General features: G+C 49.4%; 5 protein-coding genes across 7 annotated transcripts in view; 1 reads left to right on the top strand and 4 right to left on the bottom strand.

Annotated features, from left to right (window-relative positions):
* LOC146009839 (uncharacterized) overlaps window positions 1-322 on the bottom strand; it is a 103,266-nt gene extending 102,944 nt beyond the window's left edge. For both annotated transcript variants that reach the window (XM_083150372.1, XM_083150373.1), the window contains exon 1: window positions 210-322. In XM_083150372.1, the coding sequence (XP_083006498.1) occupies window positions 210-294 (85 nt within the window). In that variant the 5' untranslated portion in view covers window positions 295-322. The remainder of the gene's footprint in view (window positions 1-209) is intronic.
* LOC146009826 (uncharacterized) overlaps window positions 1-16,191 on the bottom strand; it is a 426,905-nt gene that overhangs the window by 243,715 nt on the left and 166,999 nt on the right. The gene's annotated exons all lie outside the window — the stretch shown is intronic.
* LOC146009824 (uncharacterized) overlaps window positions 1-16,191 on the top strand; it is a 163,849-nt gene that overhangs the window by 49,198 nt on the left and 98,460 nt on the right. The window lies entirely within an intron of this gene.
* LOC146007350 (oocyte zinc finger protein XlCOF29-like) lies at window positions 1,449-6,389 on the bottom strand. Its single transcript, XM_083145699.1, has 3 exons — window positions 4,914-6,389; window positions 1,508-1,699; window positions 1,449-1,454 (listed from the first exon to the last, which is right to left on the bottom strand). The coding sequence occupies exons 1-3, from the start codon at window positions 5,016-5,018 to the stop codon at window positions 1,449-1,451; spliced, it is 303 nt and encodes a 100-aa protein (XP_083001825.1). The 5' UTR covers window positions 5,019-6,389.
* Window positions 14,970-16,191, bottom strand: part of LOC146009852 (uncharacterized) — a 70,593-nt gene continuing 69,371 nt past the window's right edge. Inside the window, exon 8 of the mRNA XM_083150393.1 lies at window positions 14,970-16,149. Coding sequence (XP_083006519.1) covers window positions 15,305-16,149 — 845 coding nt within the window. The 3' untranslated portion in view covers window positions 14,970-15,304. The remainder of the gene's footprint in view (window positions 16,150-16,191) is intronic.

Below are 16,191 nucleotides of genomic sequence, written 5' to 3'. Positions count from 1 at the left end.
CACACAGTGACTGAGGACATTGTATATATGTGATTATCCTGGGAATACAGAGGACGGGGACATCTCTCTGGGGTATTCCTGTTACTGGACCCATCTGTAGGAGACACACAGTGACTGAGGACATGGTAAATATGTGATTATCAGATGCTGGGTGTATATAATGGACCCCCATACCTGCTCTCCCCTGTACAATAAATGTCTCCTCTTACCCAGTGATGTGAGGGGCCGGTGATTCTCCATCATCACGTCCTTGTACAGACCCCTGTGTTCCTCTATATACTCCCCCTCCTGCATGGAGAGATAGACAGTGACATCCTGACACCTTATAGGCACCTGAGACACACAATGGTACAGTCATCACCCAGACACATCCCCGGTGTTACTGTATAACGTCCCATTCCCAGAAGTCACCTCTCCTGTCACATCCCCCGGTGTTACTGTATAACGTCCCATTCCCAGCAGTCACCTCTCCGGTCACATTCCCCGGTGTTACTGTATAACGCCCCATTCCCAGCAGTCACCTCACCGGTCACATCCCCCGGTGTTACTGTATAACGTCACATTCCCAGCAGTCACCTCTCCGGTCACATCCCCCGGTGTTACTGTATAACGTCCCATTCCCAGCAGTCACCTCCTTGGTCACATCCCCCGGTGTTACTGTATAACGTCCCATTCCCAGCAGTCACCTCTCCGGTCACATCCCCCGGTATTACTGTATAACGTCCCATTCCCAGCAGTCACCTCTCCGGTCACATTCCCCGGTGTTACTGTATAACGCCCCATTCCCAGCAGTCACCTCTCCGGTCACATCCCCCGGTGTTACTGTATAACGTCACATTCCCAGCAGTCACCTCTCCGGTCACATCCCCCGGTGTTACTGTATAATGTCCCATTCCCAGCAGTCACCTCTCCGGTCACATCCCCCCATGTTACTGTATAATGTCCCATTCCCAGCAGTCACCTCTCCGGTCAGCAGCTGAATGATCTTGTTGGTGAGTTCCAGGATCTTCTGGTCATTGTGCCATCCCCCGGTGTTACTGTATAACATCCCATTTCCAGCAGTTACCTCTCCGGTCACATCCCCCGGTGTTACTGTATAACGTCCCATTCCCAGCAGTCACCTCTCCGGTCACATCCCCCCGGTGTTACTGTATAACGTCCCATTCTCAGCAGTCACCTCTCCGGTCACATCCCCCGGTATTACTGTATAACGTCCCATTCCCAGCAGTCACCTCTCCGGTCACATTCCCCGGTGTTACTGCATAACGCCCCATTCCCAGCAGTCACCTCTCCGGTCACATCCCCCGGTGTTACTGTATAACGTCACATTCCCAGCAGTCACCTCTCCGGTCACATCCCCCGGTGTTACTGTATAATGTCCCATTCCCAGCAGTCACCTCTCCGGTCACATCCCCCGGTGTTACTGTATATTACCCCATTCCCAGCAGTCACCTCTCCGGTCACATCCCCCCATGTTACTGTATAATGTCCCATTCCCAGCAGTCACCTCTCCGGTCAGCAGCTGAATGATCTTGTTGGTGAGTTCCAGGATCTTCTGGTCATTGTGCCTCTCATGTATCAGTGAGTGAGGTGGAGGCACCGTGATGGGGCTCTGGGTCCTGCTCAGTCCTCCTGACACAGGGGGACGGCTCCTGGGTGTCTCACACTCACCGGATGTCTTCTTCACTACTGTGTAATCCTGTGTATTGGGGGAGACATCAAATATCATTATATACAATCCCAGATCCCATCACGTCCCTGTATTATTACTATAGATATATGTGATGTCACTGTCACCTCCCCGGTCACATCCCTGTATTATTACTATAGATATAAGTGATGTCACTGTCACCTCCCTGTATTATTACTATAGACATAAGTGATGTCACTGTCACCTCCCCGGTCCCGTCCCTGTATTATTACTATAGATATAAGTTATGTCACTGTCACCTCCCCGGTCACGTCCCTGTATTACTACTATAGATATAAGTGATGTCACTGTCACCTCCCCGGTCACGTCCCTGTATTATTACTATAGATATAAGTGATGTCACCTCCCCGGTCACGTCCCTGTATTATTACTATAGATATGTGATGTCACTGTCACCTCCCCGGTCACCTCCCTGTATTATTACTATAGATATAAGTGATGTCACTGTCACCTCCCCGGTCACGTCCCTGTATTATTACTATAGATATAAGTGATGTCACTGTCACCTCCCCGGTCACATCCCTGTATTATTACTATAGATATAAGTGATGTCACTGTCACCTCCCCGGTCACATCCCTGTATTATTACTATAAATATAAGTGATGTCACTGTCACCTCCCCGGTCACCTCCCTGTATTATTACTATAGATATAAGTGATGTCACTGTCACCTCCCCGGTCACGTCCCTGTATTATTACTATAGATATAAGTGATGTCACCTCACCGGTCACATCCCTGTATTATTACTATAGATATAAGTGATGTCACTGTCACCTCCCCGGTCACCTCCCTGTATTATTACTATAGATGTAAGTGATGTCACTGTCACCTCCCCGGTCACGTCCCTGTATTATTACTATAGATATAAGTGATGTCACTGTCACCTCCCCGGTCACGTCCCTGTATTATTACTATAGATATAAGTGATGTCACTGTCACCTCCCCGGTCACATCCCTGTATTATTACTATAGATGTAAGTGATGTCACTGTCACCTCCCCGGTCACGTCCCTGTATTATTACTATAGATATAAGTGATGTCTCCTCCCCGGTCACCTCCCTGTATTATTACTATAGATATAAGTGATGTCACTGTCACCTCCCCGGTCACCTCCCTGTATTATTACTATAGATATAAGTGATGTCACTGTCACCTCCCCGGTCACGTCCCTTTATTATTACTATAGATATAAATGATGTCACTGTCACCTCCCTGATCACGTCCCTGTATTATTACTATAGATATAAGTGATGTCACTGTCACCTCCCCGGTCACATCCCTGTATTATTACTATAGATATAAGTGATGTCACTGTCACCTCCCCGGTCACATCCCTGTATTATTACTATAAATATAAGTGATGTCACTGTCACCTCCCCGGTCACCTCCCTGTATTATTACTATAGATATAAGTGATGTCACTGTCACCTCCCCAGTCATGTCCCTGTATTATTACTATAGATCTTAGTGATGTCACCTCCCCGGTCACGTCCCTGTATTATTACTATGGATATACGTGATGTCACTGTCACCTCCACGGTCACATCCCTGTATTATTACTATAGATATAAGTGATGTCACCTCCCCGGTCACGTCCCTGTATTATTACTATAGATATAAGTGATGTCACTGTCACCTCGCCGGTCACGTCCCTGTATTATTACTATAGATATAAGTGATGTCACTGTCACCTCCCCGGTCACGTCCCTGTATTATTATTATAGATATAAGTGATGTCACCTCCCTGGTCATGTCCCTGTATTATTACTATAGATATAAGTGATGTCACCTCCCTGGTCACGTCCCTGTATTATTACTATAGATATAAGTGATGTCACTGTCACCTCCCCGGTCACATCCCTGTATTATTACTATAGATATAAGTGATGTCACTTCCCCGGTCACCTCCCTGTATTACTACTAAAGATATAAGTGATGTCACTGTCACCTCCCTGTATTATTACTATAGATATAAGTGATGTCACTGTCACCTTCCAGGTCACGTCCCTGCATTATTACTATAGATATAAGTGATGTTACTGTCACCTCCCTGGTCACGTCCCTGTATTATTACTATAGATACAAGTTATGTCACTGTCACCTCCCCAGTTACCTCCCTGTATTATTACTATAGATATAAGTGATGTCACTGTCACCTCCCCAGTCATGTCCCTGTATTATTACTATAGATCGAAGTGATGTCACCTCCCCGGTCACGTCCCTGTATTATTACTATGGATATAAGTGATGTCACTGTCACCTCCACGGTCACATCCCTGTATTATTACTATAGATATAAGTGATGTCACCTCCCCGGTCACGTCCCTGTATTATTACTATAGATATAAGTGATGTCACTGTCACCTCGCCGGTCACGTCCCTGTATTATTACTATAGATATAAGTGATGTCACTGTCACCTCCCTGTATTATTACTATAGATATAAGTGATGTCACTGTCACCTCCCTGTATTATTATTATAGATATAAGTGATGTCACCTCCCTGGTCATGTCCATGTATTATTACTATAGATATAAGTGATGTCACCTCCCTGGTCACGTCCATGTATTATTACTATACATATAAGTGATGTCACTTCCATGGTCACCTTCCTGTATTATTACTATAGATATAAGTGATGTCACTGTCACCTCCCTGGTCACGTCCCTGTATTATTACTATAGATATAAGTGATGTCACTGTCACCTCCCAGGTCACGTCCCTGTATTATTACTATAGATATAAGTGATGTCACTGTCACCTCCCTGGTCACGTCCCTGTATTATTACTATAGATATAAGTGATGTCACTGTCACCTCCCCGGTCACATCCCTGTATTATTACGATAGATATAAGTGATGTCACAGTCACCTCCCTGTATTATTACTATAGATATAAGTGATGCCACTGTCACCTCCCCGGTCACGTCCCTGTATTATTACTATAGATATAAGTGATGTCACTGTCACCTCCCTGTGTTATTACTATAGATATAAGTGATGTCACTGTCATGTCCCTGTATTATTACTATAGATAAGTGATGTCACCTCTTCGGTCACGTCCCTGTATTATTACTATAGATATAAGTGATGTCACCTCCCTGGTCACGTCCCTGTATTATTACTATATATATAAGTGATGTCACCTCCCTGGTCACGTCCCTGTATTATTACTATAGATATAAGTGATGTCACTGTCACCTCCCCGGTCAGCAGGTAGATGATCTCCAGGGTGAGACTTAGTATCCTCTCAGACATGTGACTCCCGTCCTTCTCCATCCTCAGGGAATCAGTGACGCGTCTCATCCTCACGTGACGTGTAGTAAACCCATGTCACACAGCCCTGGTCACACATCAGACGCCCCAGTGCCTGTCACACAATGCTGTATTGATGATAGGTTACTGTGCACAGCTAATGGTCAGGACACCAAAGGCCACTCCCACTGTATAACAACAACAACAACAGGATACCACATGCTGCTCTCCCTGTATAATCATTTTAATACTTACCAGCACACTATAGACTGCTACCCCTGCATAATAATAAGAGGACACCAGAGGCTTCTCCCCCTGCATAATAATAACCGGTCACCACAGGCTGCTCCTCCTGTATAATAATAATAGGACACCACAGGCTGCTCCCCTTGTATAATAATAACAGGACACCACAGGCTGCTCCCCTTGTATAATAATAACAGGACACCACAGGCTGCTCCTCCTGTATAATAATACCAGGACACCACAGGCTGCTCCCCCTGTATAATAACAACAACAAGACGCCACAGGCTGCTCCCCCTGTATAATAATAACAACAACAACAAGACAACACCGGCTGCTCCCCCTGTATAATAATAATAACAACAACAACAACAAGACACCAAAGACTGCTCCCCCTGTATAATACTAACAGGACACCACAGGCTGCTCCCCTGTATAATAATAATAATAATAATAATAATAATAAAATGACACCACAGGATGTTCCCCAGTATAATAACAACAAGAAAACATGACACCAAAGGCTGCTTCTCCTGTATAAAAATAACAACAAGACACCACAGGATGCTCCCCATGTATTATAACAACAATAACAGGACACCACAGGCTGCTTACCCTGTATAATAATAGGACACTAAAGGCTGCTCCCTCTATAGAATAAAAATAACAGGACACTACAGGCTGCTCCCCTGTATATTAATAATAATATAGGACACCACAGGCTGCTCCCCCTGTACAATAATAACAGGACACCACAGGCTGCTCCCCTGTATAATAAAAGGACACCACAGGCTGCTCCCCTGTATAATAATAACAGGACACCACAGGCTGCTCCCCCTGTATAATAACAGGACACCACCAGCTGCTCCCCTGTAGAATAACAGGACAACACAGGCTGCTCCTTCTGTATAATAATAATAGCAGGACACCACTGGCTGCTCCCCCTGTATAATAATAGCAGGACACCACAGGCTGCTCCCCCTGTATAATAATAACAACAGGGCACTACAGGCTGCTCCACCTGTATAATACTAACAGGACACCACAGCCTACTCCTCTTGTACAATAAGAATAACACGACACTACAGGCTGCTCCCCCTGTATCATAATAAGAGGACACTCTAGGCTGCTTGTCCTGTATAATAACAGGACACTACAGGCTGTTCCATCGGTATAGGCACCATTACCTGATCTCGACGGTCACTCTGCTGCTGCTGCTGCAGTCGAAGGAAACTCACTTCCTGGGAGTGGAACGCACGGGCCGGAAGTAACTCGGAACGCACAGGGCGGAAGTACCCTGTCATTACAAAAGGTCCGCCCCTCAGTCACCCCGTTCACAGCCCCGCCCTCTGTATATGTCACCTGTAGTTCAGTCCGGCAGCTACAGCGTCCAGTGACGTCAGGTATTAGTCCCGCCCTCCTCTGCTATACCCACAAGGCAGCAGGAGCAGAGAGCGGCCATTGCTGTGTCTGGCAGCAGGAGCAGAGAGCGGCCATTGCTGTGTCTGGCAGCAGATAATGATATTATATTATTCTATATAGGCTGAGCAGCTCTGCTGTCAGGTTGCTGTAGTACCAGGGGGAGCAGCCTGTGGTGTCTTGTTATAGTGCAGCTGGAGCAGCCTCTGGTGCTGCATTATCATTGTACATGGAGAAGAACCTCTGGTGCCTTGTTATAGTGCAGCTGGAGATGACTCTGGTGCTGCATTATCATACAAAGGAGGGTAGTGTCTAGATCCCATGCAGTTTTGGTACTTTTCCCATCATGCCCTGGGTCCACGTATACCTGGAGGGGGAATATAAATCTGTGGCGAGCGAAGCGAGCCACCGTGCCCGAAGCGTGCGAGCCTGCGAGGGTACAATGCTGCAAAAATAAAACAAAATAACCTACACCTACATGAATTACACATAAATTAAAAAACGTTGTGAGGGCATGTAACAACTTCCGCCCTCACTGAACATCACATCCTGTAATCTATACTGCATGGGAACTAGTCTCTACCCATACAGGAGGCTGACACTCTAGTAATACAGATGGTGCAGACCCCGGTGCAGACATGTACTGTAATACATGTGGTGTACACCCCGATGTTACTGTATTACAGGTGGAGCAGACCCCGGTGTTACAGTAATACAGGAGGCGCAGACCCCAGTGTTACTGTAATACAGGCGACGCAGACCCCGGTGTTACCGTAATACAGGTGCTGCGGACCCCATTGTTACCGTAATACAGGTGGTACGGACCCCGGTGTTACCGTAATACAGGTGGTGCAGACCCCGGTGTTACTGTAATACAGGTGGTGCAGACCCCGGTGTTACTGTAATACAGGTGGTGCAGACCTGGGTTTTACTGGGAAACAGGTGGTGCAGACCCCGGTGTTACTGCAATAAAGGTGGTGCAGACCCCGGTGCTGTGGTGTTACTGTAATACAGGTGGTGCAGACCCCGATGCTGTGGTGTTACTGTAATACAGGTGGTGCGGACCCCGGTGCTGTGGTGTTACTGTAATACAGGTGGTGTGGCCCCCGGTGTTACTGTAATACAGGTGGTGCGGCCCCCGGTGTTACTGTAATACAGGTGGTGCGGACCCCGGTGTTACTGTAATACAGGTGGTGCGGACCCCGGTGTTACTGTAATACAGGTGGAATCTTACACTGAGGGATAGATCACTGAGCTGTGAGGACCCAGAGAGTTTACTACACGTCCAATGACTGTTAGCATACCATGCAGGGCATGCTGGGACTTCTCTCCCACTACAGCTGCAGGGTCACAGACTGTACATATTATACATAATGCAGATGTAAGAGGCCAGGCATGTGGCAGACAGAGGAAAAGACACATAGGGCTCTAGTGTCTAAGGGCCCCATATATTCGCCTGACTCCCCCTGAGCTCCCCGTGCAGCTCCCTGGGACAGCTTGATAAGATTTATCACATGTAAACCCGGGAAAGCTACATGAGAGCAGGGTCCGGGAGCTGCAGGCAGGGTAGTGGCAGGAGAGGTAGCGGGCAGGGTCCGTGGTAGAGGCAGGCAGGGAGCAGGGGCCGAAGAGCAGGGTCTGTGGAGCTGCAGGTGGGGAAGTGGCATGAGAGGTAGCGGGCAGGGTCCGTGGTAGAGGCAGGCAGGGAGCAGGGACCGGAGAGCAGGGTCTGTGGAGCTGCAGGCGGGATAGTGGCAGGAGAGGAATAGGGGGTCCGTGGTAGAGGCAGGCAGGGTCCGGGGGAACTGCGGTAGCGGCAGGAGAGGTAGCGGGCATGTACTATGCGTGGTACAGGCAGGCAGGGAGCAGGGTCCAGGGGAGCTGCAGGCGGGATAGTGGCAGGAGAGGTATCGGGCAGGGTCTGTGGTAGAGGCAGGCAGATAGCAGGGACCGGGGGAGCGGCAGGAGAGGTAATGGGCAGGTTTTTTTTCTATTCTCCCGCTCACCGAAGGGAACGGAGAGCAGGGTCTGGGGTAGCGACGAGCTGAAGAAAAGGAAAAATACTAATCAAAAGACTGGGCGGCTGCTGATAATAATAACAGTACACCACAGGCTGCTCCTCCTGTATAATAATGACAATACACCACAGGCTGCTCCCCCTGTATAATAATAACAGGACACTACAGGCTGCTCCCCCTGTATAATAGTAACAGGACACCACAGGCTGCTCCCCCTGTATAATAACAACAACAGGACACCACAGGCTGCTACCCCTGTATAATAACAACAGGACACCACAGGCTGCTCCCCCTGTATAGTAATAACAGGACACCACAGCCTGCTCCCCCTGTATAATAATAACAGGACACCACAGGCTGCTCCCCCTGTATAGTAATAACAGGACACCACAGGCTGCTCCACCTGTATAATAACAGGACACCACAGGCTGCTCACCCTATATAATAATAATAACAGGACACCACAGGCTGCTCCTCCTGTATAATAATAACAGGACACCACAGGCTTCTACCACTGTATAAGAATAACAGGACACCACAGGCTGCTCTCCCTGTATAATAACAGGACACCACAGGCTGCTCCCCCTGTATAATAATAATAGGACACCACAGGCTGCTCCCCCTATATAATAATAATAACAGGACACCACAGGCTGCTCCCCCTGTATAATAATAACAGGACACCACAGGCTGCTTCCCCTGTATAATAATAACTGGACACCACAGGCTGCTCCCCCTGTATAATAATAATAGGACACCACAGGCAGCTCCCCCTGTATAATAATAACAGGACACCACAGGCTGCTCCCCCTGTATAATAATAACAGGACACCACAGGCTGCTCCCCCCGTATAATAACAGGACACCACAGGCTGCTCTCCTTGTATAATAATAACAGGACAATACAGGCTGCTCCCCCTGTATAATAACAACAGGACACCACAGGCTGCTCCCCCTATATAATAATAATAACAACAGGACACCACAGGCTGCTCCCCCCGTATAATAACAGGACACCACAGGCTGCTCTCCTTGTATAATAATAACAGGACAATACAGGCTGCTCCCCCTGTATAATAACAACAGGACACCACAGGCTGCTCCCCCTATATAATAATAATAACAACAGGACACCACAGGCTGCTCCTCCTGTATAATAATAACAAGACACCACAGGCTGCTCTCCCTGTATAAGAATAACAGGATACCATGAGCTGCTCCCCCAGTATAATAACAGGACACCACAGGCTGCTCCCCCTGTATAATAATAATAACAGGACACCACAGGCTGTAGTGTCCTAGCCGCACCCCCGGACTCTGCTCTGCGGTCCCCGCCTGCCACTACATCTCCTGCCGGTACCCCGCCTGCAGCTCCCCTGGACCGGACCCTGATCTCTGGACCCCGTTCCCTGCTGCACTGACGGCTGCACATAAGATTTATCTCATGTGCAGACCGTCCGACCTCCGGATCTGATCCAATGCACACAGGACCGGATCAGAACGGATGTCATACTCTACGCAATTTGGGAAACTTCACCTGATTTCTTGGTCCGATCCTCCAGAATCGGGTGAAATCGGGCCCAAATCGCATAGTGTATGGGGGGCCTAAAGGGCTAGGGGCTATCGGAGGGCATATATGGGGAAGGTGGGCTATTGGAGGGTGTATAATGGGTGAGGGGGCTATCGAAGGACATATATTGGGGTGGGGGGCTATTGGAGTGTGTATAATGGGTGAGGGGGCTATTGGAGGGCGTGTAATGGGGAAGGGGCTATCGGAGGGTGTATATGGGGGTAGGAGGGCTATTGGAGAGCACATATTGGGGTGGGGGACTGTTGGAGGGAGAATAATGGGTGTGAGCACTATCCTTGAGAGTATAATGGTGAAAGGGGCTATCGGAGTGCGTATAATGGGTGAGGGGGCTATTGAAGGGCATGTAATGGGGAAGGGGCTATCAGATGGCATATATGAGGGAGGGGGCTTTTGGAGGGTGAATATGAGGAGAGCGAGCTATCGCTGGGCGTATCTGGAGGGAAGGGCAATTTGAGGGTGAATGATAGCGGAGGGGGCTATTGGAGGGTGAATATAATGGCGGAGGGGGCTATTGGAGGGTGTATAATGGGGGAGGGGGCTATTGGAGTGTGTATAATGGGTGAGGGGGCTATTGGAGGGTGAATATAATGGCGGAGGGGGCTATTGGAGGGTGTGTAATGGGGAGGGGGCTATTGGAGGGTGAATATAATGGAGGAGGGGGCTATTGGAGGGTGTGTAATGGGGAGGGGGCTATTGGAGGGTGTGTAATGGGGGAGGGGGCTATTGGAGGGTGTGTAATGGGGGAGGGGGCTATTGGAGGGTGTGTAATGGGGAGGGGGCTATTGGAGGGTGTGTAATGGGGAGGGGGCTATTGGAGGGTGTGTAATGGGGGAGGGGGCTATTGGAGGGTGTGTAATGGGGAGGGGGCTATTGGAGGGTGAATATAATGGAGGAGGGGGCTATTGGAGGGTGAATATAATGGAGGAGGGGGCTATTGGAGGGTGTGTAATGGGGAGGGGCCTATTGAAGGGTGTGTAATGGGGAGGGGCCTATTGAAGGGTGTGTAATGGGGGAGGGGGCTATTGGATGGTGTGTAATGGGGAAGGGGCTATTGGAGGGTGTGTAATGGGGAGGGGGCTATTGGAGGGTGTGTAATGGGGGAGGGGGCTATTGGAGGGTGTGTAATGGGGAGGGGGCTATTGGAGGGTGTGTAATGGGGGAGGGGGCTATTGGAGGGTGTGTAATGGGGGAGGGGGCTATTGGAGGGTGTGTAATGGGGAGGGGGCTATTGGAGGGTGTGTAATGGGGGAGGGGGCTATTGGAGGGTGTGTAATGGGGGAGGGAGCTATTGGAGGGTGTGTAATGGGGAGGGGGCTATTGGAGGGTGTGTAATGGGAAGGGGGCTATTGGAGGGTGTGTAATGGGGGAGGGGGCTATTGGAGGGTGTGTAATGGGGGAGGGGGCTATTGGAGGGTGTGTAATGGGGAAGGGGCTATTGGAGGGTGTGTAATGGGGAAGGGGCTATTGGAGGGTGTGTAATGGGGAAGGGGCTATTGGAGGGTGTGTAATGGGGAGGGGGCTATTGGAGGGTGTGTAATGGGGGAGGGGGCTATTGGAGGGTGTGTAATGGGGGAGGGGGCTATTGGAGGGTGTGTAATGGGGGAGGGGGCTATTGGAGGGTGTGTAATGGGGAGGGGGCTATTGGAGGGTGTGTAATGGGGGAGGGAGCTATTGGAGGGTGTGTAATGGGGGAGGGAGCTATTGGAGGGTGTGTAATGGGGGAGGGGGCTATTAGAGGGTGTGTAATGGGGGAGGGGCTATTGGAGGGTGTGTAATGGGGGAGGGGACTATTGGAGGGTGTGTAATGGGGGAGGGGGCTATTGGAGGGTGTGTAATGGGGAGGGGGCTATTGGAGAGTGTGTAATGGGGGAGGGGGCTATTGGAGGGTGTGTAATGGGGAAGGGGCTATTGGAGGGTGTGTAATGGGGAAGGGGCTATTGGAGGGTGTGTAATGGGGAGGGGGCTATTGGAGGGTGTGTAATGGGGGAGGGGGCTATTGGAGGGTGTGTAATGGGGGAGGGGGCTATTGGAGGGTGTGTAATGGGGAGGGGGCTATTGGAGGGTGTGTAATGGGGAGGGGGCTATTGGAGGGTGTGTAATGGGGAGGGGGCTATTGGAGGGTGTGTAATGGGGAGGGGGCTATTGGAGGGTGTGTAATGGGGAGGGGGCTATTGGAGGGTGTGTAATGGGGGAGGGGGCTATTGGAGGGTGTGTAATGGGGGAGGGGGCTATTGGAGGGTGTGTAATGGGGAGGGGACTATTGGAGGGTGTATAATGGGGAGGGGGCTATTGGAAGGTGTATAATGGGGAGGGGGCTATTGGAGGGTGTGTAATGGGGGAGGGGGCTATTGGAGGGTGTGTAATGGGGGAGGGGGCTATTGGAGGGTGTGTAATGGGGGAGGGGGCTATTGGAGGGTGTGTAATGGGGGAGGGGGCTATTGGAGGGTGTATAATGGGGGAGGGGGCTATTGGAGGGTGTATAATGGGGGAGGGGGCTATTGGAGGGTGTATAATGGGGGAGGGGGCTATTGGAGGGTGTGTAATGGGGGAGGGGCTATTGGAGGGTGTGTAATGGGGGAGGGGCTATTGGAGGGTGTGTAATGGGGGAGGGGCTATTGGAGGGTGTGTAATGGGGAGGGGCTATTGGAGGGTGTGTAAAGAGGGAGGGGGCTATTGGAGGGTGTGTAATGGGGGAGGGGCTATTGGAGGGTGTGTAAAGAGGGAGGGGCTATTGGAGGGTGTGTAATGGGGGAGGGGGCTATTGGAGGGTGTGTAATGGGGGAGGGGGCTATTGGAGGGTGTGTAATGGGGGAGGGGACTATTGGAGGGTGTGTAATGGGGGAGGGGGCTATTGGAGGGTGTGTAATGGGGGAGGGGACTATTGGAGGGTGTATAATGTGGGGAGGGGGCTATTGGAGGGTGTATAATGGGGGAGGGGGCTATTGGAGGGTGTATAATGGGGGAGGGGGCTATTGGAGGGTGTGTAATGGGGGAGGGGCTATTGGAGGGTGTGTAATGGGGGAGGGGCTATTGGAGGGTGTGTAATGGGGGAGGGGCTATTGGAGGGTGTGTAATGGGGAGGGGCTATTGGAGGGTGTGTAAAGAGGGAGGGGGCTATTGGAGGGTGTGTAATGGGGGAGGGGCTATTGGAGGGTGTGTAAAGAGGGAGGGGCTATTGGAGGGAGTGTAATGGGGGAGGGGGCTATTGGAGGGTGTGTAATGGGGGAGGGGGCTATTGGAGGGTGTGTAATGGGGGAGGGGACTATTGGAGGGTGTGTAATGGGGGAGGGGGCTATTGGAGGGTGTGTAATGGGGGAGGGGGCTATTGGAGGGTGTGTAATGGGGGAGGGGACTATTGGAGGGTGTATAATGTGGGGAGGGGGCTATTGGAGGGTGTATAATGGGGGAGGGGGCTATTGGAGGGTATATAATGGGGGAGGGGGCTATTGGAGGGTGTATAATGGGGGAGGGGGCTATTGGAGGGTGTATAATGGGTGAGGGGCTATTGTAGGGTGTATAATGCGTATGTGCAGGTCCCAATACCAACTGCAAGGAGTTTTTGGGGAACTAACGACCGATCTACCATTTTTCCCTGTTAAGTAGCAACACAATATAGCAAATCCTTTTTCAACACAAAATGTGGCGCGCCCTCTGGTGGTGAAGCCGCAATCACCCTGACATTTACCACTTTTACAGTCTCAAAGGCGGATTGCTGTCATAGAGTTGATCTCGCCCAAAGTTCAGTGCAGTGATACCTTCTCACCAACAGGGTTCCACTGGGCCTCAGACTCGGTCTCCTGGGGTGGTTCAGTATCTTCGCTTGGGTGGGAGCGTGACTCAGTCACAGACATATCTGCATAGGCTCGCTGTGCCTCCCTCTCGCTGTGCCTCCCTCCCACTGTGCCTCCCTCTCGCTGTGCTTCCCGCTGTGCCTCCTTCCCACTGTGCCTCCCTCTCGCTGTGCCTCCCTCTCGCTGTGCTTCCCCACTGTGCCTCCCTCTCGCTGTGCCTCCCCGCTGTGCCGTCTATCAGGCCATTATTAATGCATGGCATTGGCTCAGATGTCCACATTGTTGTCAGCTGGGGTGAGCTTCAGTAGCCTCTCCCATTCCTGCCCACCTTTCCTCATCTCCTTTAAATCGAGCTTGCTGCCCCTGTATCTGGTATATATATATATATATATATATATATATATATATATATATATATATATATATATATATGGCTCCGTAATAGCCAGCGTATCCACCTTGTGGACAGATATAAGGTGCCAGGCTCAGAACACAGACCAGCTCACACCTGCCCGCGTCACTGGCCACTCAGACACATAACAGCAAACAATTCGATTTAGACCCGGAGGCCCTTTAATGCCGGGCTGCCACTTACACACCATTATCTGGCTCCCGAACCACCTGCACAAGGTGTAATCAGAAAATGTTGCCAGTTCACAACTGTCTCACCTGGGTTCCTGCGGATTGCAATGTCGAGCTGGGAGGTCTCTGTTCAGGTGCTAAATGTGACAGGAATCACATACACTGGATACCATGAAGTGGTTTCTTCGGGCAGCAGATTGACAGCATATAGCATGGCAGGTTTTCATCAGGCAATACTCAAGGTTCAAAGAGATACAACATTCCAGGAGGTCCCTAGCAAAATTCCCAGACACCTCCGAGCCTATTGCCCAGCTGCTAAAAGGCATTGAGAACCATGACCTTCTGCTCTGAACAGATCTTTAACAAGAAACCACAGTTGATGTTTATTAGCCAAGCAGTGATTCACAACAGATCTTAAAACAAACATGGCCTGGAACTAATCAGCCCTGCCACTGCTGTAAGTCCGGATCCTGATATTCCACATTCACTTCATGTTGGATTATGCTGTCCTTGCCAGTCCCCGTACTTGCTTGGCTTTTCTCTTGAGTACTCTGGTTTCCTCCTAAACTCTAAAAATTTACATTGGCTCCTAACAAAAATGAACCCTAGTGTGTAAGTACATAGGCAGACTAGATGGGCTAATTGGTTATCTGCCATCAAATTTTATGTTTACGACGTAGTAATCTTTCACACTCAGAGAAGGTGCATTTTCCTGTGTTTATGAAGATGAGATTTTTGTGTAAAACATTTCCCACACTCAGAGCAAGGAAACGGCTTCTCATCTGTGTGACTTCTCTGATGTGTAACAAGATGTGATTTGCATGTAAAACCTTTCCCACAATCAGAACACAAATATGGTCTCTCAACAGTGTGAGTTCTGTTATGGCGTACAAGATCAGAATTCTGTGTAAAACATTTCCCACACTCCAAACATAGAAATGGCTTCTCACCTGTGTGCCTTCTCTCATGTTCAACAAGCTGTGATTTGTATGTAAAACATTTCCCACACTCAGCACATGGAAATGGTTTCTCACCTGTGTGAAGTCTTTGATGTATAACAAGATTTGATTTCAGTGCAAAACATTTCCCGCACTCAGAGCATGTAAATAAATCTTGACCTGTGTGCATTTTTCGATGTGTTACAAGATGTGCTTTCAGTGAAAAACAGCTCCCACACTCAGAGCATATAAATGGTTTCTCACCTGTGTGAGATCTCTGATGATAAACAAGATTTGATTTGTAGGTAAAACATTTTCCACACTCAGCACATGGAAATGGCTTCTCACCTGTGTGACGTCTCTGATGTATAACAAGATTTGATTTTAGTGTAAAACATTTTCCACACTCAGAACATGAAAACAAATCTTCACCTGTGTGCATTTTCTGATGTGTAACAAGAGATGCTTTCTGTGAAAAACAACTCCCACACTCTGAGCATGTAAATGGTTTCTCACCTGTGTGACATCTCTGATGATAAACAAGATTTGATTTCAATGTAAAACATTTCCCACAGTCAGAACATGGAAAAGGCTTCTCACCTGTGTGACTTCTCTTATGTCTAACAAGATATGATTTGTATT

This window comes from Crinia signifera, chromosome 6 (assembly GCF_055691185.1).
Source record: "Crinia signifera chromosome 6, ASM5569118v1, whole genome shotgun sequence".
NCBI lineage: Eukaryota > Metazoa > Chordata > Amphibia > Anura > Myobatrachidae > Crinia > Crinia signifera.
This window is presented reverse-complemented; position numbering and strand designations above follow the sequence as displayed.

Excerpts from the sequence above, each read along its gene's own strand:
- LOC146007350 (XM_083145699.1), bottom strand. The coding sequence starts at position 5,018 with ATGAGACGCGTCACTGATTCCCTGAGGATGGAGAAGGACGGGAGTCAC. Across the intron at positions 1,700-4,913 it reads TCTACCTGCTGACCGGGGAG|GATTACACAGTAGTGAAGAA; the intron begins GTGACAGTGACA and ends CCCAATACACAG.